General features: G+C 44.5%; 2 protein-coding genes across 9 annotated transcripts; one reads left to right on the top strand and one right to left on the bottom strand.

Annotated features, from left to right (window-relative positions):
* The first annotated feature begins 221 nt into the window (after window positions 1–221).
* Window positions 222–12,696, top strand: LOC110495512 (POU domain, class 2, transcription factor 1). Of its 8 annotated transcripts, none has more exons than XM_036951331.2 (13): window positions 222–676; window positions 3,762–3,824; window positions 4,108–4,190; window positions 4,834–5,025; window positions 5,146–5,254; window positions 5,346–5,434; window positions 5,564–5,740; window positions 6,040–6,181; window positions 6,327–6,481; window positions 6,659–6,905; window positions 7,790–8,024; window positions 8,123–8,181; window positions 8,409–12,696. In XM_036951331.2, exons 1-13 carry the CDS (start codon window positions 631–633, stop codon window positions 8,675–8,677), a joined length of 1,866 nt encoding a protein of 621 aa, XP_036807226.1. In that variant the 5' UTR covers window positions 222–630; the 3' UTR covers window positions 8,678–12,696. The 8 variants fall into 8 exon arrangements, with proteins under 8 accessions (XP_036807226.1, XP_036807225.1, XP_036807223.1 ...); XM_036951330.2 differs by having other exon boundaries at window positions 8,123–8,193; XM_036951328.2 differs by having other exon boundaries at window positions 5,146–5,272.
* Window positions 12,697–12,751: 55 nt separating this feature from the next.
* cd3z (T-cell surface glycoprotein CD3 zeta chain) lies at window positions 12,752–25,417 on the bottom strand. Its single transcript, NM_001165113.2, is given in 7 exon segments — window positions 12,752–13,384; window positions 13,687–13,776; window positions 13,873–13,902; window positions 14,007–14,081; window positions 14,180–14,227; window positions 14,357–14,457; window positions 25,208–25,417. Coding segments are annotated over 7 exon segments (471 nt in total). The 5' UTR covers window positions 25,269–25,417; the 3' UTR covers window positions 12,752–13,318.
* Window positions 25,418–25,573: the final 156 nt, after the last annotated feature.

The raw sequence follows: 25,573 nt of genomic DNA, 5'->3' as shown, positions 1-25,573 counted from the left end.
AGGAAGTATGATAATCAAATCGCATAGCACTTAACATTGTAAGGGGAACTCAACATATTCATCTCTACTGAACTGGGTGCTTTTTATCACAATATTTTACCCCATACATACTATCTACTTGTTATATTATGGATAGAAGACTACACTTTGACACGGCAGTCAATATCCTATTGAGCGTATGTCTAGCCCTACAAGTATGGGCATGTACTGTATGCACTCGCACAGTTCAAGCCAGAAGACATACACGCGCGCAAATAACATAGTCAATGCTACTATTCCACTTTGCGAAAGAAAAACATGTCATTACTACTCTCTGCCATGGTTTATTTGTAGTGGTGTTATTGTCTCAATTGATGCCAGGTGAGTGTTAGGCTAGTGACTAGATGAACATGCTAGACGGGCAAAAGTTTTTTTAAAAGTATATGCAGAACTGAGCTAGAACAGACGATATCTGTTCTAAAACTAATTGTAGGATTATGTGGTTAGTCGGGTCTAAGTGTTTAAAATCGTGTTTGAGGTTTTTGAAGCGCTGTAGGCCTACTTCCGTCGGTTCTAGCGTGGTCAAATAGTGACGACCTGGGTGGGAGGGCTTCTATAGTTGACTGAATGCATTTGTTTTAAATATTCAATATGGCTGACGGAGGAGTAATGAGCCAATATGAAAGTTCAGGACCAGGTAATCATTACTACATTTTACATATTCATTTGCAGATTATATTTTATTAGGTCTGACTCCGTGACAAATAAACGAAAAGACCAGCACCATATGGTTGCTCTAGTTTACAATCTTACCCGGCGCGTGTAGGAGGAAAAAAGCTGACCAGGATTGTTGTTGTCGTTCGAGGAGAAGACATTCCCTCCTTTGTGTGGTGCGCGTTCCATATTCATAGCCAAAAGTCACAGCGATTTAACATATTTTATCTGTAATCGGCAACGCTGTTGAGTTGTTTGCTCTAGCTATTTAACTCCTTTAATAAAAATTGTAATGGAACATAGCTACAGAAAAAAAGGCAATAGTTAACGAGCTAGCTTCGCTTGCATGGACACTAGCTAGCAAATAGCACGAAGTAACACTAGCTAACTAGCAGCTAGCTACATTTTGCATATTCATTTATCTCAGAAGTATGTTTAGAATTAATTTGAAAGAATCTAGCGAGGATTTGATACAACAATTGCAGTAAATCTAATAATAGTAAATCTATTATTTGCAATGCAGTGGGGGGGTTACCGCTAGGAGGAGATCACTTATTTTCATTACTAGCTGGCTACAGTAACTTGACTGTAGCAATGAACACAGTCAACGTTATGGGTACTGTATCAATGAGATCGCACCGACGAAAACCAAAAAAATCCATGGAAACGTTGACATCTTTATTGCGTAGTTCTCCTAACTTCTCTTCGACATTTGAATGAAAACTTTTTGATAAAATGTTAAACAGCTTGGAGTGGAGTTTGCCACCACGTTTGTAACTCTGGTTACAGGCAAGTAAGTACCTGTTCCAGGCCAAGGTCACAGACTAGCTATCAGGTTGAATACTTTTTGTGCAAAGAGGGCTACTGTTCCCAACTGGTTTGTTCTGTTTGCTAGTGAAAGCAGACTGAAATTGAAATGGCCAAGTTTGTCATTGTTTGTGTCTTCCCCGCTAGGCATGCCAGTGGAATAACTTTTATAGTTGTACTAGCTCAGCCTATGTTTTCTGAAGAGTAAATGTGACACAGTTGGGTAAAGAGACCCCTCCTTAGCCACCCCACGGTGTACTAGTAGTACTAGAGGTTGATGGAAGAACAAGGTCTTCTGTGGATCTCATGTAACTACTCCTCACATAGGCTATCCATCAGTTAGTCTCTTTGAAAACAATCACATTTTTGACTTAGCCTATTCCTTTCACATTTTTCCTTTTACTACCGTCTAGTCCTGTAGTCGTCTACCTGAAGGTAAACGACTTCTGATAGAATGTTACAGTGTCGTAAAGCCCTGCGGTCAAGGCCTCCAATGGTCAGGAGGAATCTTATGCAGTATTTTTCAGCTCCAATTTGACAGAATATGATCGATGTTTTGCATATTTTGGATGTCTGTTATTTGAATACGCTGAATTTTCATTTTCTCTGCCATCTCCTCTCTCTGCCCCCTCTCTCCTGTGCGCTCTCTCTCCCTTATCTACTTTGCATTATGCATTTGGGCTTTCAATAACATGAAAGCATAATTCATTGCTAATCTGAAATTCTATTAATTGAATGATTTGCATAATGCATTGTGTGCCAATTAGGTTTATGGAACTCAAGGCTCTTATCCACAACTGTCTGCTGAAGCTCAAACATTTTCAGTGTAGGCCTACAGCCATCAGTCTCGTATACAAATTCAATGTCATATGTTTTGTTTTGGAGATTTGCCATTGAAGAGAAGGCCATGATAAGGGTTTGCGTAGTCCTACACTCACTCACGCCTTCATGTCTTGGATTTGGAAACAAAGTTTACTATCAGTTTGCTTTCAAATGGCAAAGTGGGGCCTACAGCTTGGAAGTAATTTATCCCCCTCGCCCTCAAATTATAAGAGTTGCGAGGGAGAGAGTGCGCACAAGAGTGAACTTATTTGGCACATGCCACGTACTCCTTAAAAGCTATCCAATTAATATGCAAATTAGCTAATAAATATTTATAGAGATTTTTTGAATTATGCAGAAAGCTTTCGGAGCTCTGTGTGAAATGAATTGCTCTCCGCAACTTCAAAGCACACGCCTTGGCTTAATGAGAAACGGGGGGCTGAATTTGCATACGGCTCTAATCAGCTGAATACTGATTACGCTGCTTCGTTATGGGCGCTACGCTGCCAGCTGCACTCTTTGTTTCTGTTCCATTCCACAGGGAGGGAGAGAGCGAGAGAGAAAATGAGGAGAAAAAGACAGGAATACTGTTTTGCCACACTCTTGTTGATTTGTTTCAGTGAGAGAGGCGGTGTGCCGAGCAGCTAGTTGTTACAGTGAGAGAGGCGGTGTGCCGAGCAGCTAGTTGTTACAGTGAGAGAGGCGGTGTGCTGAGCAGCTAGTTGTTACAGTGAGATAGGCGGTGTGCTGAGCAGCTAGTTGTTACAGTGAGAGAGGCGGTGTGCTGAGCAGCTAGTTGTTACAGTGAGAGAGGCGGTGTGCTGAGCAGCTAGTTGTTACAGTGAGAGAGGCGGTGTGCTGAGCAGCTAGTTGTTACAGTGAGAGAGGCGGTGTGCCGAGCAGCTAGTTGTTACAGTGAGAGAGGCGGTGTGCCGAGCAGCTAGTTGTTACAGTGAGCGAGAGAGAACACTAGACGGATCTCCTCCTGTTGTGTCCTGTTTAACACACCTGGCTGTGCCAGTCTTCTGGGTTCTGATTGCTCCTGGTCAGTGGGCCCAACTGAGCGGGGTCAGTGCCAGCTGGCCTGGATGGCACGCCGGTGATGCCACAGACTGTGGACTCTGCAATAGCCGGTGAGCAGAGCAGTGTGAGAGATCTGTTCCAATATCCACACTAACATACCACATACCACTTGAATGAAGCAATGTTTTGGGTTTGGATACAGTGCTATTCAATTGGTATGCTAGTAGTATGGGTATTGGACCGCGTGTCATGACAATAGAGTATTCCAGAACACCTGTGATGGTTTGTGGAATTCTACACTTGTTGATCCTTTGAATTTGCCATTTTCTTTTGTTTTCTGAAGGCATAAATTGAATTGTCATGTGCTGTTTCCGAGCCGTCTGGTTTACAAGCTTCTATTTTCCTCTCTGTTTCAGACGCGATAATCAACCTGTCAGTGTCCAGTAAAAGCACCATGGAGAACGGGGACATGGTCAAAGGTGAGTCTCTACAGCCTTTCTTTGACTACAGCTAGAGCCTTTAGTATGTCATGGAATATGTGTTTCTTGGAATGAGCTTGGCCGTCTTTATATATTATGGCCTGTTTAATTTCCATCACAGAAAATGTAGTCCTGAACTGACTTGAGGTTCGATGGTGTTGTCCTCGGTGCTGTACTGTGGTAACAGAGTAGTAACAACTTTGAGTCTGTATATTTGGTCCAATGTAAAGATGTATGTTGGAGGATTTTGACTGTGTTGTTCTGACTGACCTCCCGTCTCTAGGCGTGCTGACCAATGGCCGGGACTCTCAGAAGCAGACGGTCATGTCCCTCACCAACGCACAGTCACAGGCTCTGCTGCAACAGGTAACACACACACACTCCCACGCATTACTCATATTCTTCTTCTTATTTTTTAACAAAAGCCAGAAATGCTAATTTGCATACTTTTAGTCTCTAATACTCTACACGCCATCAGTCAGTTAGCTCCATAGCCAACGTGATGCTAACACCAAGGCAAGACGGATAAGATCCCGTCCCCATGGCTACTCAAGGGGTCCATTCATTGCGTCCAGTGTTGCCATGGTGACACCTTTAGCCCGCTACCCTGGCGCCAGCTTGGAACTAGCCGTTAAAATGGAAGTACAGCAGCCTGCTGCCTGGCATGCCTCCTCTCGCTGAAACAAAAAACCAGCGCGCTGTCTGCTGCATGCTAATTAGCCCACTCCAACTGTCGCTTAGAAACAGGTGGGGGTGGATATGCAAATGTATGCCAATTTACATGTGCCTCATAACCAGTCTTTGATTATAATACTCCCACCTTCTCTCTGCAGTCATATCCCCATAGGTCGCACTGGCTTTTTATAATTTAAAAGTAGTAGGGTTTAAGCCACAGATTAAATCTCTGATACACACGTACATGCCCCCTTTTATCTCTCTTACTCACACACACACTCTCTCCTTCAATCTCTTCTCTTGTCTCTCTCCCTGTTTGTGTTTGTTTGTGTAGTTGACCTTGTCTCCAGCGCAGCAGCAGCTGTTTCTCCAGCAGGCTCAGGCCCAGCTCCTTGCAGCAGCCGTTCAGCAGCACTCCGCCAGCCAGGCCCAGAACAGCAGCACCACGGGGGCCGCCATCTCTGCCTCCGCAGCCACCCCCATCACCACCCAACTACCACTGTCCCAGCCTATACACATCACTCCTGTAAGAGATCTACTGTAGTGTTATATACTCACTCACACACAGTGACTCATACTTGTCTAACACAGGCTCCTCTCTCTCTCTCTCTCTCTCTCTCTCTCTCTCTCTCTCTCTCTCTCTCAGCTCCAGCAGCAGGGCCTGCAGCAGTTTGTGTTGGTCCAGCCAGGTCATTCCATGGCCACCCAGCTACAGCCTCAGTTCTTCATCTCCCAGACTCCACAGGGACAGCCCAGTATGTTTCAGTATCATAGTAAGCTATACACCAGCACCTGAAGTAGTTTCATGTTTCAGGACCTTTCACTAAACCATCTCTCATTTGACAGATCTTTTGCAAGCCCAAAATCTTCTCACTCAACTACCTCAGAGCCAAGCCAACCTCCTACAGACTCCAACTATCACAATTGCCCCACAGGTCAGGGGAAACACACTTTTTCACAATAGCCTAATTGTTAGTGGCTGTGGGTTGTTTCAGGACAGGAACACAGACCATGCACATCTCTCTAATCTTCCTCCCTCTATCTTTCTCTCCTATCGCACACAGCCGGCCGCTCCCACGCGGACCGTAACTGCCACCCCTGGCCAGCTCCTCATCCACAGCCAGACCCCGCCCCCTAAGGGTCTGGGCACGCCCACTCTGGAGGATGCCAATGATCTGGAGGAGCTGGAGATTTTCTCCAAGGCCTTCAAACAGAGGAGGATCAGACTGGGCTTTACACAGGTATGGCCCAGGGACTCTGGACTGGTTTCCGCTGTAATACGCTCATAATAGATTCAATTTTATTTTTTGTGTTTGTGATAAATTATTTAATCCAAAACTGATTTTCTTCCCTCCATTATTTTGCCATAGAAACAAGATATGAAAGAGTTCCAGGGATTGCATTTATATTGTACTTGAGCTTTTTTTCCTAAATACTCAGTGCTTCAAACTACGTTTTTAAGGAAGGGAACTCACCCTATATACTACCAACCTGGTTGATGTCAGTCTTACTTTCCCTGCCCCCTCTCTTCTCCCTCCAGGGTGACGTGGGGCTGGCCATGGGGAAGCTGTATGGTAATGACTTCAGCCAGACCACCATCTCCCGCTTTGAAGCACTCAACCTGAGCTTCAAGAACATGTGTAAGCTGAAACCGCTGCTGGAGAAGTGGCTCAACGACGCAGGTAGGTCCTCATAAGGGAGGTGTGTGTGTTATTTACATTTTTTAAAATGCTGTCATTGTGTACATTTTTATATTTGGGTAGTGTATCTGTGAGTTTTTCTCCCTCTGTGTTTTCTGACCCACTCTCCTTGTCCCCCTGGCTGCAGAGAATGTGAGCTCAGAGTCCAGCCCCAGCCTCAGTCCCCTGGGCTCTGGTCACGGGTCACCCAGCCTGGCGTCTGACCTCAATAGCCGGCGCCGCAAGAAGAGGACCAGCATCGACACCAACATCCGTGTGGCCCTGGAGAAGAGCTTCCTCCAGGTAAGACCTGGTTCTAACAAAGAGGATTGTACCTGTTCAGACGAGATTTAGATGCCTTTTAGAAGAGCTCGACCCAAATAAGGGATGTTTGACTGTAGTCGGGGTGTCTACAGACCACAGCCAGCACTAGGTGTCTACTTTCCCTCACTGAATCTGGTGCTCTTTGTCCCCTTGCAGCAAAACCAGAAGCCGTCGTCAGACGAGATCTCCCTGATAGCAGACCAGCTGAACATGGAGAAGGAGGTGATCCGGGTGTGGTTCTGTAACCGCCGGCAGAAGGAGAAGAGGATCAACCCTCCCAGCAGCTCAGCTTTCCAGAAGTCCATCTTCTCGTCCCCTACTACTGCCAGCCTGGTGAACACTGTACCCCAGACCACTGTGACTGTCACCCCCTCTCTGCCTGTCACCAGCTTCAGCCTCACAGGTACGTGTGTATTTTTCTAGTCTTGGGTGTACTCGTCTGATCTTTCATTGATAGTTTCTGTTTTGGCAAAGCCCAAAGAGGGCTTCACCGTCTAGTGGAAGTGTGTCCTCTGCATCTCTATGGGTCCATATACGTGCAGGCTATAACCACAACTGATAGCTGATGTTTGGCTTACATTATATATGGCTAATTAAGCAGCCCATATACTGTATAGTGCAGCACTTGTAGACTGACACAGGAAGGCAGCGCCACGGATGAAAGGAGAAACTAGTGATCAAAGCCGAGGTAGTAAGTAGAGCGAGCTGCTCGCCTTCCTCTCTCCCACAGTCAAACTGAGCTTTTGAGATATTTTTCATGAAAGTAACGCAAAGTAATATAAACCGTTACTTTTGTTAAATGTAATGAGTAATATTACTTTTTCAAGTAACTAACCCCAACACTGATGGGTAGTAGCAGTTCCGCATTAGTTTATCCAGACTAAGATCGTGGGAATTGCCAGGGACCTCACGATACCATATTATCACCATACTTAGGTGCCGATAGCATATGTATTGCGTTAAGTGCTGAAAACAAATTGGCTTCCTATTTAAATAGAAGATGGAGAACAAGCATTTCACAACATCTATTAAACACGTGTATGTGACAAACTAAATTTGATTTGAAGCTATGAAGGAAAAATAGTGGTGGTACAGCAAACTAGCGCAAAAAATATATTATCAAAACGATACGATATGCCGTCAAAAATAATATCCAGACTAACTATTGATAGTTTTTTTCCCTCATCGTTGAAGGTGATGCAGACTTGTCTTTTGTCCTGTAGCTATTTATTTGATGTTGATAGTATATTATTTATACGGTGTAATGTTGACCATCCTGTGTTCTAGACAGGACCCTGGTGCCAGCCACCGGCAACACAGCATCCGTCATCTCCAGCACCCCTACAGTCCCCTCTATGTCCCTCACACCCTCCTCCTCCGTGACAACCATGTCACAGCCAGCCGTTACCATGACGCAGGCGGGGCAAATGCTCTACAGCAACGGCGGGGGTCTGGCTGCAATGGCGGCTGCAGCGGCGGGAATCAGCCCGGGTCTCATGCCCTCGTCGCAGTTCAACACAGGGTGAGGCTCACACAGACACAAAGTGCTGTTTCCACTCGGTATCTAAGTGAAAAAGATGTGCTGTCCATTATCACATAAGTGACTCATTGCTCCTCCAGGGGGGCCTTACTGAACCTAACTACTGCAGGTTTTGGAGGAGCACTAGCCACCATCCAAGGTGTGTTGAGTGGCAAGTACACCCTGCTACTATGCACCTTTATATACATACTTAAATATGCATTTAATGTGTCTTTTCTGGCTTGTTTAAAAGTCACTAGAGCTCTGATAGGGTTGTTTTGGTTACAAGAAGGGATGTGGAACCCTTGCTTTCTCTTGTCTTATCAGGGAGAAATGATCCCCAGTCACTATGCTAGTCTAACCTTCCCTTTTCCTCCTTCCTCACAGCTCTGGCCTCCAGCGGGTCCTTCCCCATCACCACCCTGGACGGGAATGGGAACCTGCTATTTGCCAACACCAGCATGTCTGGCTCCGCCCCTAGCATGGTGAACACGCCACTCTTCCTGAACCCCCAGAGCCTGTCCTTATTGGGTAGTAACCCTGTCAGCTTTATCCCTGCCAGTGCCCTCAGCCTGCAACTCACCGCTGGCACCAACACCATCACCACGGCAACTACACCAGTCAACACCATCGTCAGAGCCTCTAAGGCCCAATGAATGAACTCGCGGGGCGGGTCGCTCCCCATTTCTTCCTCTTCATTGGTCGTTATTTAATCTTTGTTCTTTTTGCTACCACCAAAAAGTTGTTGTTGGAAAAATATTCTTAAGATGTTTTCCTCCCTATCTCTGCCACAAGGGGGCCTAACGGTCCTTTCAAAGATTGATTGAGATTTGGCAATAGAATCTCTTTTTCCTCAGAACTGCTTCTAAAACCAAAAATGTGCGTTTGATTTTATTTTGCTGAGTATTGAATGAAACTGACTTGGTTTAACTTCTAGAGAGATCTCATGATGATCTGTGTGTTAGGTTCTCTAATTTTAAGTTTTACCTGAGGGCGTGTTGTACAGGCCTGGACCGTTGACATCAGATTTACAACTAAAGATTAGATTTCTCTGCTTGTTTTCCCATGTGACCTAAAATGTTCTTTGTGCGGTTAGTTGTGTGCTCTGATATTTGCCGTTTGTACATTTTTCAAAACTTTTATTAAAAGTTTTGTTGCTTTAACATGTTTTTCAACATAGTTCCAACTCTTTAAAAAGAATCACTAGGCCGTGAGAGAGCCTGGGTGCAGGCTTGCTATGGAAGAGCTTTACTGCAGTCTCTGGGAAGAGTTACAAACAGTGGACTTCAAGAGAACTTGGAATGTCCTTTATCCAACCTTTTATCCAACCAAAAAATATTATAGAGCTAAGTCTAGTACACTATTATCATCACCCTAGCGTAATGTAGCGTAGGGATTTATCTAATGGACCTCTCCAGAGCGGGAGAGATTAATGCAATATTTTGAAGGGGACTTTCCAAAGACTAACAAAGATGTTTCTCTCTGATATTCTCCTCCCTTATGCCGAGGTCTATAGAAGACAGGCAGCATACCAAAAAGAGTGTCTGGAGAAGGTAGGGTAAGGTGTCAGTAGTATAGTGGGGTTGCATGGCCCATACTGAATCTGCCTTGGATTACATGAGTTCAAGAAGGTATTTACAAGAGTAATGATCTTGAAGTAATTCTCAGGACAGCCATTTCCCAGTGAGTCACTGCATGTACAAGTTAAAGGAGATTGTCCAGGTCTGGCCTTCTCTGAGCTTATTCTTTCTCGTAAAACCAAATATGCTGCCACTAGAGCCCCGGGTACTGCATTCAGTACTGACTCAACATAATATATTGAAATACCTCAGCAGCAAGAAAACAATATAGTCAAGCAAAACTGAAACCATAAATTCTAAGAATGTAGATATGTTGACCTGTCTTTTTGTTGCTTTGCTGTACGTTTGAAATGGTGACGACAGCAGAGAATCATATCTTGATACACAACATGAGCTGACTCCACATGCACTGTAACTGCAGTGTCCAGTACTACTGCTATTATTATGTCATGTATTCACCCAAATGGTACTTTATTCTTGTCTGATCCTACATACCAAAGCATTAGCGTTCTCATTTTGTAGCTGGTTTGATGGGTAGATCTTCTTTTCTTGGTGGTGTGTGTTTGTTCTGGGGGTTTCCTGCAAAGCCTTATGGGAAATGTAGTTGTATCTCTGCTTGAGTCTTTTTGTTGTGGGTTTGCTCTGCTATATTGAGAAGTTTTTGAAATATGTATCCGAGGGCCATTTTTACTTTACGTCTAGCGCTCGATATTCACATGCAAGTAATATATATATACATGAAATATTCCTGTTTTCTATCTGAACTAGTAGGTTCTTGTAATTGAATGTAGTGCATTATCTTTAACATCCTCTGTAGGATAGAAATGTTTAAGTGTGACTCTGGACCAAAGTAAACCACAGGGTGTGGACTGATCTGTTTCTGGCCTGTTGACTTGCAGTTTAATGATTTGATTTGACAACTTTTAAAATCCATGATTTTTTTTGTTTGACCTGGCAACAGATACACATACCAAACTGAGGATATAAACACAAAGTCCAAATGCTTGTTTCCATTATGGCCCTCTTGTAACTAAGGAAATGTACTGCGTTCTGTTTTTTACTTTTGTGTTGTGTGATGTTTTATCAAAAACATGTAAAGCCAGAAGTTTTCACAATGTGTACTTTTCATGCCTTTATGTTTACATCACAAGGGAGAAAATGTTTTATTTTGTGGCCTTAATGGATGGGATATATGGTATCTGCAGACTACTACTGCTTGTTAATGCAGGTTAGAAAACCTGTTTTTAAAACTTTACTGACATCCTAACTGATGGTTCCAGTCTTGGGGGGGGGGGGGGGCAGGCTGTCTAGTGCTGGGTTCATCTGGGACTGTTGGACCTATTCAACACCAGGAGGCAGCATCTCAAAAGAAACCAAAGACATAACGCTCTACCACACACACACACTTAGATCAGTGGTGCTGCTGTCCTTTGTAGTCGCTTTACCTGAATGTTGTGCAGTTAGTCATCACATCTCTTACACATTGTCTTAGTTTTATTTGTACGCCAAGTAATGCAGGGGTCGGCAACATACGGCCAGAGGAAAAAAACACTCCAGGAAACTTAACGTTTACAACTTTAAATTATAATGGACCTTTTACGTTTTAAAATAACTGCCCTTTTTCTGGCACACAAATTGCTTTTGCCCGAACAAATCGGCCCCCAAAAAAGTGCGGCCCTCCGCTGAATTTTGAAATCCCGATGTGAGTCTAAATGATTGCCCACCCCTTAACATCTGCTTGTTTTGTTGCTACGTCAAGTAGAGGGCAGATATTTTCCTCCAGCTGTATTCCAAAGTAAATGTTTCATCTACACAAATACCAAAGAATACTCTGGCTGGGATTCAATCGATCGCAGGGTTATAGGCGTTGTGGCTTTTAAAGGCACTTTCTGATTGAGCTGAACATATGCAGCATTTATCGTGAATGGGACCTCTGCAAAAGCAGGGAACATTGCCTTTAAAATACGTAATACCTTTATAACCTAGGACCGGATTGAATCCCGACCTCTGACGGTCTTTCCCACTCTCTTCACGCTTCCCTTTCTACTCCCGTCCCTACAGCGGATTTATACTGTAGTAGACCGATACAGAACCAAGCACTGGCATCCAAAGCGCAATGTATATTATGGTACATTTCAGGGAAGATATCTTCAAGCAGAAAATGTGTTTTGAAAAGAGCTTAATTGTTTTTTTTCTCATTCAGTATGGATGTCAATGCAGAATGATCTTACTGTTGGTAGATGGTCAAATGTAAGGTATTTTTGTATGTTTTAGGATTCACTGCCTGTGTATTGTGATTTAATACTTTTTTTTAACAAAAAAAAGAAAACGTGTAGTCCTGCATATCTTTTTCTAACACCCACACAGTTGGGTAGGTTACTTTCTAAATGTAATCCGCTACTAGTTATCTGAAATTGTAAACAGTTAACTTAGATTACTCAGTAACAATCTGATTACTTTTAGATTACTTTCCCCTTAAGAGGCATTAGAAGTTGACAAAAATGATCCAAACACATTTGTGTCATAGTGGTCTCTGACTTGTGGTCAGACTCGCTCAGGGGAAATAAACGTAAATGCTTTTCAATGCCTAATTTAATGTAATTGATAAAACAGAAAGGTGTCAATGTAACATTTTTGTAAACCAAGAAGTACTCATCTAGTTTTTCAAAAGTATAATCTGATTACAAGATTTTTTCTGATAACATAACGGATTACAGTACACCACTCCAAATCTGGTCCCTACTTCCTCCTGTCTCGTTTAGTGAGGTAGCAGTTGTCACACTAACACTAGGTGGTGACACCCATGGTTGTGGCAATGCAAGGTGTGATGTCACTACTTGGCAGACTACATAGATGATGAACACACCCACTCAACAGTATACTAGCTTACTACTGCTATATCAACTACTATCACGCCACACTGTTGTCACGGGAACAACGTAGGGAGACCGTGGTCGTTTAGCTATGTCCCATCTTGTCGACCTGTTTGTCTGCTGTATTTGGGGGATTACGTTTTTTTTTTTACTTACAAATGTATATGAAAAATCTCTTACTGTAACTTTGTTATAAACATCATTAAAAGTAGTAACATTGTTGCCATTGTGTCTCTCCTTTGCAGAAGAAAAGGACAAACCTGATAATCAGATCTTTGTAATGGCTTTATTATAGTGCTGAGGCACATTATTTCTTATAAACATGAGGGGAAAGTTTACACTGTACACTGTATGCAAAATAACAACCTACATATTTATTCTTTAATTACATTACTCCAGGTATAAACTAGAAAAGCAGTAGCCAATGAGGAAGGGTTGGTAGAATGAGTTTCAAGGTCAAAGGTTACAGACTGGGGGTGTATGGGGAGAAGAGACGAGCTAAAGTCATAAAATAGTGATAATATATGAACTTGATTATATTTTAAGACAGTTATGAAATTGTTACTGGCGCAAAAGTCTACAGATTTTCCAACAAAAGCCTGAAAGATAAAAAGGGAGTAACACAACTGCAAACATACTTTTTACACAACAAGGAATGTTCTAGATACCAGTGATTATTAGATGTTGGTGGGTAAATAACTAACTATTCACCAATTTAAAATGATTTGAGAAGAGGGATATGTAACTGTTGCATACAACAACGCTGTAGCAGTATACTGGTTGCAGATAGAAAGGCAAACAGGAGAGACCGCTGGACGAGGCGTGATCCTCCATGATGTTTCTGTTAGCGAGGAGGGAGAGGCTGCATCTGGAGAGAGTCATAGGTATCCTTGGTGGCGGCACTCAAACCCTGATAAGAGAGATGGAGGGGGACACAGTCAACTAGGATTGATCCCAAATCGCTCACTAAACCCTTCCCTCTTCCACTTTGTTCCAAACCTCTCACTGCACACTTCCTTCCCTCTCATCTACTTCCCTACCACTGTCCCCTCAGAGAGAAACTAATAGTGAAAGGGCTGTTGTTTGTGTATTCGGGCCTTGTTAATTGGTTGGTTTCAGCGGTGGGGCGTGGTCAATAGGGAACGTGCAAGTAAGCGTTTCGTTGGACTGTGTGAACCATGTGCATCCCACAAATAAACTTCAACTACACACCTGGTACACCTGGTCGTTCTTGTTCCTGCGGCGCTGCTTGTCCTTCACAGCGATCTCCCTGTACGTGTCGTCTGTTGGTTTTTTAAGGGACTGCGGAGGGAAACAGTGAGTTATGAGAAACATCCATATCTATTATAATATCTAAACTAACATGAAATTATACTGTATGTTGGGTAATGCACTTACCGTGTAAGTGTCATCATTATTCCTGCGATTCTGTGAATAATATAACAAGGTACACAGAATCAGGCTTTTGATGCATGATTGGGGTAATACGAATCTCATTCTTCTACATGACATATAGATCCACACACACTTACATCGCGTGCCGTTGCACTCTCTGGATCTTTTCTGTTTATTCGTCCATAACCACCCCCGTCTGTAGGTTTCAGATCCTACAAAACACAGGGACAGTGTTCCAGGATCATCAACACAACCCCCCCCCCCCCCCCCCCACACACACACACACACACACACACACACGACTACTCACAGTGTAGATATCGTCATCCTCCAATATCTTGCCCCTGGACTTGAAGAACTACAAAACAGAGAGAGATCAGCCAAATATGTTGAGACAATAACTGGTCCTAATAAAACTGGTACCCGTATATCCAGTCAGAGGTTAATCTGCATCTACCCATATAGTGGTGTGTAAACTTGGACTCACTTTCTCTCTGAGCAACAGTCCAGTGATGACGAGACCGTAGAGCAGGAGGAAGCCGTCCAGAATGTAGCAGAGTTTAGGGTCGTACAATGGGGTCAACGCTTCTGCAGGGGAGAGGTTGACATTAATGAGAACACACACAAACACCCCCGGTAAAACCCACCCCTCACTGGTAGAAAGATTATGTCAGGAAGGTGAATGGAAGTAGGCGTGTGTGCAAGAGTGTGTATGTCTCTATGTGCACTCACTTTCTCACATACATTGAACAGAAACAGTTTGTTAACTTTTTCACTTCTCTCTCTCTCTGTGCGTCTCAGGAAGACAGTCATATGACAGTCAGGCTCAGTGTGGTTGCTGTGACTCTAAGCCTTTTTGTGGTGGGGGTGAGTGGAGCTGTATCTAGCTCAGTGGTTTCCTCAGCTGCAACACGTTCTGAGTCTGAGGTGGTATAACTGCCTATGTGAGCCCCAGGTGTGTGTTTCTGTTACATATATGGCAAAGACCTATTTCCAACTTACTTTGTACTAGGACTGACTAAAGCTTAGAGACCAAATCAGCCACATCCAAACGATAGGTATCGGTCCATGGACTGCAAAATACACCCTCCCCCCTCCTTATCTGTCATTTCCACTAGGACATATCTGATCTAGAAACAGTTTGGCCTCCCTTCAAGAGAGAGACTGACGATAAGGACGCAGTCAGGATTACAGAAGCAGATGAAACACTGTGGTCAGGCCTCGGGATGGCTGAGACACTGTGGTCAGGCCTCGGGATGGCTGAGACACTGTGACTGTGGTCAGGCCTCGGGATGGCTGAGACACTGAAACACTGTAGTCAGGCCTCAGGATGGCTGAGACACTGTGACTGTGGTCAGGCCTCGGGATGGCTGAGACACTGAGACACTGTGGTCAGGCCTCGGGATGGCTGAGACACTGTGACTGTGGTCAGGCCTCGGGATGGCTGAGACACTGAAACACTGTGGTCAGGCCTCGGGATGGCTGAGACACTGAAACACTGTGGTCAGGCCTCGGGATGGCTGAGACACTGAAACACTGTGGTCAGGCCTCGGGATGGCTGAGACACTGTGGTCAGGCCTCGGGATGGCTGAAACACTGAAACACTGTGGTCAGGCCTCGGGATGGCTGAGACACAAACACTGTGGTCAGGCCTCAAGATGGCTGAGACACTAAAACACTGTGGTCAGGCCTCAAGATGGCTGAGACACTAAAACACTGTGGTCAGGCCTCAAGATGGCTGAGACACTAAAACACTGTGGTCAGGCCTCAAGATGGCTGAGACACTAAAACACTGTGGTCAAGCTTCAGGTTGGCTGAGACACTGAAACACTGTGGTCAAGCTTCAGGTTGGCTGAGACACTGAAACACTGTGGTCAAGCTTCAGGTTGGCTGAGACACTGAAACACTGTGGTCAGGCCTCAAGATGGCTGAGACACTGAAACACTGTGGTCAGGCCTCGGGATGGCTGAGACACTAAAACACTGTGGTCAAGCTTCAGGTTGGCTGAGACACAAACACTGTGGTCAGGCCTCGGGATGGCTGAGACACTGAAACACTGTGGTCAGGCCTCGGGATGGCTGAGACACTGAAACACTGTGGTCAGGCCTCGGGATGGCTGAGACACTGAAACACTGTGGTCAGGCCTCGGGATGGCTGAGACACTGTGGTCAGGCCTCGGGATGGCTGAGACACTGTGGTCAGGCCTCGGGATGGCTGAGACACTGAAACACTGTGGTCAGGCCTCGGGATGGCTGAGACACTGAAACTGGTCAGGCCTCGGGATGGCTGAGACACTGAAACACTGTGGTCAGGCCTCGGGATGGCTGAGACACTGAAACACTGTGGTCAGGCCTCGGGATGGCTGAGACACTGAAACACTGTGGTCAGGCCTCGGGATGGCTGAGACACTAAAACACTGTGGTCAAGCTTCAGGTTGGCTGAGACACAAACACTGTGGTCAGTAAGCTCTTAAGAAGTGTATACAGTATACACTGAGTATACCAAACATTAGGAACACCTGGCCTTGAACTGAGTATACCTTCAGAGGGACAATAGGAGGAGACCTTCAGCACGGTGAATACAGAGGCAAGTGTGTGTGTGTTTCCACATTCAGAAAAGTTCACAATTGTCCTTTTTTCCTGATCTATGTGTCTGGATGATCATGTGACCTCCAGGTAACTGTCTGCATGCACAGAGCCCTTACTGTTTAGTAATAATACATGTATTTGTAGATGTGGAGATGTTTTCTACTGCAATCTGCTGTCTGCTTGCACCTGCAGTGGATGAGAGAGGAGGCTGTGCAGTAGTCTACATGTGTCAGTCAGTGAATGAGAGAGGAGGCTGAGCAGTAGTCTACATGTGTCAGTCAGTGAATGAGAGAGGAGGCTGAGCAGTAGTCTACATGTGTCAGTCAGGAATGAGAGAGGAGGCGGAGCAGTAGTCTACATGTGTCAGTCAGTGAATGAGAGGAGGCTGTGCAGTAGTCTACATGTGTCAGTCAATGGATGAGAGAGGAGGCTGTGCAGTAGTCTACATGTGTCAGTCAGTGAAAGAGAGAGGAGGCTGTGCAGTAGTCTGTGTCAGTCAGTGAATGAGAGAGGAGGCTGGGCAGTAGTCTACATGTGTCAGTCAGTGAATGAGAGAGGAGGCTGGGCAGTAGTCTACATGTGTCAGTCAGTGAATGAGAGAGGAGGCTGTGCAGTAGTCTACATGTGTCAGTCAGTGAATGAGAGAGGAGGAGGCTGTGCAGTAGTCTACATGTGCCAGTCAGTGAATGAGAGAGGAGGCTGAGCAGTAGTCTACATGTGACAGTCAGTGAATGAGAGAGGAGGCTGAGCAGTAGTCTACATGTGTCAGTCAGTGAATGAGAGAGGAGGCTGAGCAGTAGTCTACATGTGTCAGTCAATGAATGAGAGGGGGAGGATATGCAGTAGTCTACATGTGTCAGTCAGTGGATGAGAGAGGAGGCTGTGCAGTAGTCTACATGTGTCAGTCAGTGAATGAGAGAGGGAGGATATGTGGTCTGATGAACTTGTCCGGCTGCATTAGCAGCACTGTACCACCAGGGTTGTTGAACCAGCCTAAAAGAAAATGGTCCTTCGCCTCATGTCACCTGCACTAAAAGCCATGGCAGAACACAGGATGTGACTCATAGAAGACAGGGTCAGGGCTCCAGTAGCAGACTGGTGCTGGGTCGTATTCATTAGGTACCTGGACGGAAGAAAACAGACAAACACGGAGGGGCCACCTGAAATTGTCCTATAATTCACATTTGTTTTCGTTTCCTGTTGCAAAATGTTTTGCTAAGGTGTGCGCTAATGAAGACGACCCTGTTAGGACCTTGTAAGAGGGGCCTCATCGAAACACTACAACAGGAAATGCTTTCTTAGTCTAATCAAGTAATAATGTAGTCATTTGGTGAATGCGTTTATCCAAGGAGACTAAAATATATACTCAATTCAAAATGTTTGCAGCTTGATGATTGAGTTCAGAATTGAACATTCGGCTGGTTTTCCTTGCCTTTCAGAATCCAAAAAAATTATTTAATTAATTGTGCAAATAATAAAACCTACAGCAACAGCTATAGAACACAGCTAGATTGTATGGTCATTTGTGAATTGTTTCATTGAGGTCTGCTCTGTGTAAAGACTACAGCATCACAATGTCAAAGTTATTTCCATTTAAAATGTATTTCCTTCATCCTCCCTGACCGTTTGTCTGTTCTGTCATTTACCCTTAGAAAGTGGGACGGAGGCAGAGCTGTTGAAAGTGTGACGGAGGCAGAGCTATTGAAAGTGGGACGGAGGCAGAGCTGTTGAAAGTGTGACGGAGGCAGAGCTATTGAAAGTGTGACGGAGGCAGAGCTATTGAAAGTGTGACGGAGGCAGAGCTATTGAAAGTGTGACGGAGGCAGAGCTATTGAAAGTGTGACGGAGGCAGAGCTGTTGAAAGTGGGACGGAGGCAGAGCTATTGAAAGTGTGACGGAGGCAGAGCTATTGAAAGTGTGACGGAGGCAGAGCTGTTGAAAGTGTGACAGAGGCAGAGCTATTGAAAGTGTGACGGAGGCAGAGCTGTTGAAAGTGGGACGGAGGCAGAGCTGTTGAAAGTGGGACGGAGGCAGAGCTGTTGAAAGTGGGACGGAGGCAGAGCTGTTGAAAGTGGGACGGAGGCAGAGCTGTTGAAAGTGGGACGGAGGCAGAGCTATTGAAAGTGTGACGGAGGCAGAGCTATTGAAAGTGGGACGGAGGCAGAGCTGTTGAAAGTGGGACGGAGGCAGAGCTATTGAAAGTGTGACGGAGGCAGAGCTATTGAAAGTGGGACGGAGGCAGAGCTGTTGAAAGTGGGACGGAGGCAGAGCTATTGAAAGTGTGACGGAGGCAGAGCTATTGAAAGTGGGACGGAGGCAGAGCTATTGAAAGTGTGACGGAGGCAGAGCTGTTGAAAGTGGGACGGAGGCAGAGCTATTGAAAGTGTGACGGAGGCAGAGCTGTTGAAAGTGGGACGGAGGCAGAGCTGTTGAAAGTGGGACGGAGGCAGAGCTGTTGAAAGTGGGACGGAGGCAGAGCTATTGAAAGTGTGACGGAGGCAGAGCTATTGAAAGTGGGACGGAGGCAGAGCTGTTGAAAGTGGGACGGAGGCAGAGCTATTGAAAGTGTGACGGAGGCAGAGCTATTGAAAGTGGGACGGAGGCAGAGCTGTTGAAAGTGGGACGGAGGCAGAGCTATTGAAAGTGTGACGGAGGCAGAGCTATTGAAAGTGGGACGGAGGCAGAGCTATTGAAAGTGTGACGGAGGCAGAGCTGTTGAAAGTGGGACGGAGGCAGAGCTATTGAAAGTGTGACGGAGGCAGAGCTATTGAAAGTGTGACGGAGGCAGAGCTATTGAAAGTGTGACGGAGGCAGAGCTATTGAAAGTGTGACGGAGGCAGAGCTGTTGAAAGTGTGACGGAGGCAGAGCTATTGAAAGTGTGACGGAGGCAGAGCTATTTAGAGTGACGGAGGCAGAGCTGTTGAAAGTGTGACGGAGGCAGAGTTGTTGAAAGTGTGACGGAGGCAGAGCTGTTGAAAGTGTGACGGAGGCAGAGCTATTGAAAGTGTGACAGAGGCAGAGCTGTTGAAAGTGGGACAGAGGCAGAGCTATTGAATGTCTGGAATCAGAAGCATAAAGTTGCACCCTGACCCTTAAAACAAAGTCCTACAGGTCCTGTGTGGGATTGTTCCTGCAGTCTTAGGTCAACATAATATACACTGAGTGTACAAATATTAGGAACACCTTCCCAATATTGAGTTGCACCACCTTTTGCTCTCAGAACAGCCTCAAATCGTTGGGGCATGTCGAAAGTGTTCCACAGGGGTGCTGGCCCACGTTGACTCCATTCTTGATACACACGGTAAACTGTTGAGCATGAAAAACCCAGCAGCGTTGAAGTTCTTGACACAAACCGGTGCTCCTGGCACCTACTACCATACCCCGTTCAAAGGCACTTAAATGTTTTGTCTTGTCCATTCACCTTCTGAATCACACACACAGACACAATCCATGTCTCAATTGTCTCAAGGCTTAAAAATCCTTCTTTACCCTGTCTCCTCCCCTTCATCTACACTGATTGAAGTGGATTTAACAAGTGACATCAATAAGGGATCCCAGCTTCACCTGGTCAGTCTGTCATGGAAAGAGCTGGTGTTCCTAATGTTTTGTACACTCAGTGTAAACGGTAGAGACTGAGGCACGGTGCACAGCGTTGCACACCGCATCAACTGTATTCACTTGACTTTTTTGTATAATGTATGTAAACTCTGGCTTCAATCAGATCATGGGTTAACCGGCGATAGCAGACACCCGCATAGCGGATGTTTTGCCGTTGTCGAAGGAGGTGGAACTGCGCTGGCGCCAACAAATCGGCGAGCAGCTGCTCTTGCGATCATTGTCACGAAGCCACACTGTCCCACTGGCGTTAGAAGTTCAGAAGGAGAAAGTGGAGGCCAAATAGTTTCTATCATCATAATGGAGGTGTAGATCACATCTCACATTCCACTGTTCTGACTTAGAAACAAGGCTGCATGGGATTTCTGTTCATGCCACTCCGTGCAGCCAATGGCAATGTCCGCTTTAGGTATAATGCCAGGAGCCGCTTGTGGATTTGACAGCTTCTAACGCAGTCCTACCTCCGGCACCACCGAAACGACCGCTGTGCAGATGTTGGACAAAGCGGATCTGAATGAATAGAGCAGTTTGTGTAAATTCTGTTTCTCTCACTATATTGTTAATTGCTAGCAGCACCAAGTCATATTCTGGGCATGTGTAGGAATAAAATATGATTCTGATGTTTAACGACAGATGGCCTACTGAGCGGAATTGGACATTGAGTGATTGACTAAATGAACAGTCTTTGTTCTGTGTTTGTAGCACCTTTTAAATGTGTACATACCACAAAACAACATTTAATGAGGTCATTCAGTAAACAATCGATTCGTTTTCAGTAACTTTTTGTCTTTTGACCTAGGAGGGAGACGTTTCCACTATCACTAACACTGCCATGATCGCGGCTGTGGTCGCCTCACAGACAGTCTCTCCCTTCCCACCACAGGTAAACCTTAGTGTGGTTAAAGCCTCCTCAGGGGCCTCTGCAGAAAGGGCCAAACACATGTGGCAGGAACAGCAATACTTTGTGTCCACTTCAAAGTACTTGCTCCAGATAGTTCATCATGTTAACGTTGACATTTTAAAAAATGGATCTGCGTTCTTCATCACTTCATACTCAAATGTCATGCTTTCTAGCACCATATTGTGCAATACTTCCACTGTGCAGCACATTTACATGTGAACAAGTTCTAGTGAAGGTTAACCCTGATTACATGTTGTGCACGTTAAGTTAGGGTCAACTACACCCACACTCCAAACTGAACTACAGGGCTGTGGAGAAACCACATGTCCTGTCAGAGGCCTACTGACAGGAAATTAAATGTAATGTGATTAACCCCAGCACCATGAAACGTGAGGTATGATTACGGTCAAGTCCTAGATCGCAGATCATCGTGAAGTGATATTATCTGATACAGGAAGCTTTGAGTGTGAAGTTGTCAGTGAGAGGCTGGGGGGGGGGGGGGGGGCATGGATACGGGTGGTGGGGGGCGGGTGTATCAGACCTGACATGATGAGCTCCGCAGGTTGTGTGGTGGGGGGCGGGTGTATCAGACCTGACATGATGAGCTCCGCAGGTTGTGTGGTGGGGGGCGGGTGTATCAGACCTGACGAGCTCCGCAGGTTGTTTCCTAATAACTATTTTTAAGAAACAGCTGCATCGCTACAAGAACATATCTGTCTCTCTCTCTCTGCATTGCGGTCAGAGTTCGTGTCTCAAACCCTGAGACGCTACAGAGTCCAGTTGTATAATATATTGTACAATTTTGAGTGTGTGAATGTATGCATGTGAATTTGCAAGAAAAAATATTTTAAACAGAAATATTGGAATTTGTCTACGTCGTGTGGGAACCTAGCCTGTTTTTCACTGAGTATGTGAATCCAACATTGATTATTACAGCAAGGGGAGAGTTCATTTTGAAATAGCCCACCCATAAAACAAGGATTGTGTGTTTGATTGAATAGTAGCCTCAGTCTAGTCCATCTCGGGCCTGACCAGTGCAGTGGCCACAGGTAAACGGTGACAATTTGAATGTAAAGGTCAAAAGGTTACAAGCTTTTTAATTGTTGTTAAAGAGTTTGCTGCTGAGGTCTTTTATTGCCAACTTTAGCGCCATGTACTGCCAGTGACCGTGTTGATGGAACATACCATCTATCTACTGGTCTCCTAAAAGGAAACTGACTGAAATCTTTGTTTTGATAGATTATTTTGCAGTGTGGTGACATCAACATCTATCATTTCTCGGTAGAAGTTTGTTGGAAAGAGAGAAACAAGTAGGTGTGTTAAAATCCTTGTTTAAAAAGTGACACTCAGCAACTTTGATGTACCGTCATTGAGTGATGTGATTTCACCCACGGAAAACTCTTTTTGAAGACGTGAAGACATTTCCATTCAGCTTTTGCCTCTGAAGACAGACTGTTTATGTTTCAATTACATAATCAGATGATTTGAGTAGTAAAAAAAACGTGTTTCTTTTTTATTTTTCAGAGATTGTTGATCAGACTTTAGAGCCTGTTGAGCAATGACAGCATCGTTTAGTTCAACACGCAGGCCAATATTAAGGGTGCAATTTAGCTGGATGAATTGCATTAAAACATTTTGAATAGACCATTGCATTTTTTTTAAATACAAATTCTGCAAATCAACACATTAGTAATTTTACATAAACTGCATCTTAAACCCCAAAGGTTGCTCACTGTGATTAAATAAATATCACTACATGTCATTTCAGATTTTATGGACCTGCCTTTGTCATTTAATTAGTTAATAGTGTAACTGGTAGTATCAGCTTTCAAACGCTGTTGTTGAGAGCGGAAACAGAAGGCCCTCCTACATGGTTCTCTGTCTCAGTGGGATATGAGTGAGAGAGAACTCCAACCTTGTCATGGTTACAGTAATGTATCTCACACCAAACACTGTTCTATGACGGGTTCAAAAACAAAGCTTCCCCAAAATGGCACAGCCAACTGGCAGAAAGGAGAGAACCGCTGACTGAAAATGAAATGGAGAGGTTGAAATACATTGATTGTTTCTCTAATGCAAACACAATGAGCAAATCATAAAGCGCAAAGTGGAGAAGCTATTGACAACACTGACACGTTCTCTAATAAGCGTGTAAGAGGACTTGTCCAGTAAGGCAGTATATCGTAATCTATACATCTTTACCGTCCGAATAGGACACTTGTATATTGTCCAAAAGAACCCACCATTATTTAAACACATAGTACAGTAACCATAAAACTTTCCAGCTTTTTAAATTGCTTATCTAAATAAAGAGTTGACCATTGACCATCATTCACACGCATACGAACGCACACGCACTCTACACACACACACACACACACACACTGTAATATGGTGGTATTATACATTTTGTATTGTAAATATGTATTGGTGTAATAATGTTATATGATGTACTGTTTTATCTTTTGTTTTATGTGTAATGTAAGTGTCTTAATGTGTCTGGACCCCAGGAAGAGTAGCCAATGGCAGCAGCTATTGGGGGATCTCTAATAAATACAAATTGGTTGACAACGGGGCCCGAGCGCTCACACGAATAGTCACACATACTTTAGACTAGCCTACGTCGCCGACATTGCCTCTGCAAAATCAGAAAGTTACAATTATGAAATAAATATTTTTAAATGAAGTAATCATTAGCAATTTAGTTGTTAGCGTGAACCAATCCAAAATATATTTCTGCATTAGATATTCTTCAAGCGACCCCTCATTCTGTTTTTGAGAAAAAAAAGTTGAAAAAGTAAAATCATGATGCTCTCTCTCCTCCTTTTCTAAACCTTACCATAACCTTTATTTCACTGGTTGTGTTCTAGGATTACATTACCCTTTCTGCTAGAACATTACACGGAGCTAAGTGATAATGACAAGGTAATGGTAAGGTATATATATATATATATATATATATATATAGCTACTCACAATGAAAACAGTATTTGTCCAGATAGACTATCCCTAATTTCAATATAATAACATTATTGATTGAGAGTAATGCACCACATACTTTGCACTATATTATAAACTGGGTGGATCGAGCCCTGAATACGGATTGGCTGAAAGCCGTGGTATTTGATACCGTATACCACGGGTATGACGAAACATTTATTTTGACTGTTCTAATTACATGTCTAACCAGTTTATACCAGCAATAAGGTACCTCAGGGGTTTGTGGTATATGGCCAATATACCACGGATAAAGGCTTTATCCAGGCACTCTGCGTTGCGTCGTGCGAACGAACAACCCTGAACCATGGTATATTGGCCATACACTACACCCTCTTCAAGCCTTATTTCTTAAACATAACAATACAACAACAATACCGTAACTTCCACTGACAGTGAGGGTTTGAGAATGACTGTTGGAACAGGGAACAAGAATATGATAATTTTACTGGAATTAACAAATCTAGGTAGATGTTTTAAATTGTCTTGTTTAAAAAAAAAAATTCAACCTGTCCCCTTTGATGAGAGAACACAACAATCAGAGTGGAAGGAGACAGCAGACACCTCTGTATTCTCCACATGATCAAAACCCAACTCAAAGTCAGAGCCGGGTCTCTGTCCGTCTGTTCACTTGTGTACAATACAGATCACACACAGACACACACACACACTTCACAGTAACGTAACATTTGAAAGCCAATCCAAACCAACGTGAGGGCATTGACACGATGGAGAGAGTAGTAAATGTGGTAGTAAAAAGTCCCTTCATTCAGTGCCAAGAAGTTAAATATGGGTCAAGTTAGCATTTCTTCTAACAATATGCCCTGGTTCTAAACACTTGTGTGAGAATCTGGAACTCTTGTGTTTATTAAACCCTCTATATGACTACAGCGCTGTGTTTTGCTCTACCTCATTTATCTTTTCCTGCTTCATCAAAGATGGCCGCCTCTTGTTGAGAAACAGAGGACACCACCATGAGTGAGCCGTGTTTTACCCAGCCAGGATTCAAAGCACCATGCAGGCATCATAGGTAGTACGACTCCATTTGAGTGGGTGCCTGTACAGCTGTATAATGGTCTATAATGAGTAAACTAGACTTTCAGCTAAATACTACAGAGTTACACCAGCTCTTTGATGATACCAGGTTGATGGAGGCTTCGGATGGTTGAGCACCGATTGACAGGGGTCAGGGATGAGCACAGGTGCAAAGAGAAACAGGGTTTGGAGGGGTCTTACCGACATAGGGTAGTGCAGTAGACAGGACCAGCAGGCCTCCCGTCCACTTCCGAGGGTCCATCGCTCCTCTCTGGATGGGTGCGGTCGAGCCCCTTCTCTTAGAAACCGTCCCACACTCCTCTCTGCTGTCTTCCTGGGCCTTGGGGGATGATGGCCCTCCAAAGATGGGTTTTGTGGGCAACCTCTCGTTCTCCTGTCTCTCTCTCTCTCTCTCTCTCTGTGTTTGGGTGGTGTTGTCCTCCTACAGCAGCTGCTTGAGGCTGAGTGATGCCTCGACTCGCTGGCGGCTCCTCGCCTTAGCGTACAGGAAGTGGCTTAGTGTTGCTCCACCTGGTTACACAAGACAGACACACACGCCTCTCTCAG

Source organism: Oncorhynchus mykiss, chromosome 18 (genome assembly GCF_057628025.1).
Source record: "Oncorhynchus mykiss isolate SJ-2025 chromosome 18, ASM5762802v1, whole genome shotgun sequence".
Classification (NCBI taxonomy): domain Eukaryota; kingdom Metazoa; phylum Chordata; class Actinopteri; order Salmoniformes; family Salmonidae; genus Oncorhynchus; species Oncorhynchus mykiss.
The sequence above is the reverse complement of the archived record's forward strand: the minus strand, read 5'-3'. Positions and strand labels throughout refer to the sequence as shown.

Bases quoted from the DNA above. Each gene is read 5' to 3' on its own strand.
- LOC110495512 (XM_036951327.2), top strand. From the start codon at position 631: ATGGCTGACGGAGGAGTAATGAGCCAATATGAAAGTTCAGGACCAG. The intron at 677-3,761 runs GTAATCATTACT...TCTCTGTTTCAG, and splicing joins ATATGAAAGTTCAGGACCAG to ACGCGATAATCAACCTGTCA. The intron at 4,191-4,833 runs GTAACACACACA...TTGTTTGTGTAG, and splicing joins CACAGGCTCTGCTGCAACAG to TTGACCTTGTCTCCAGCGCA.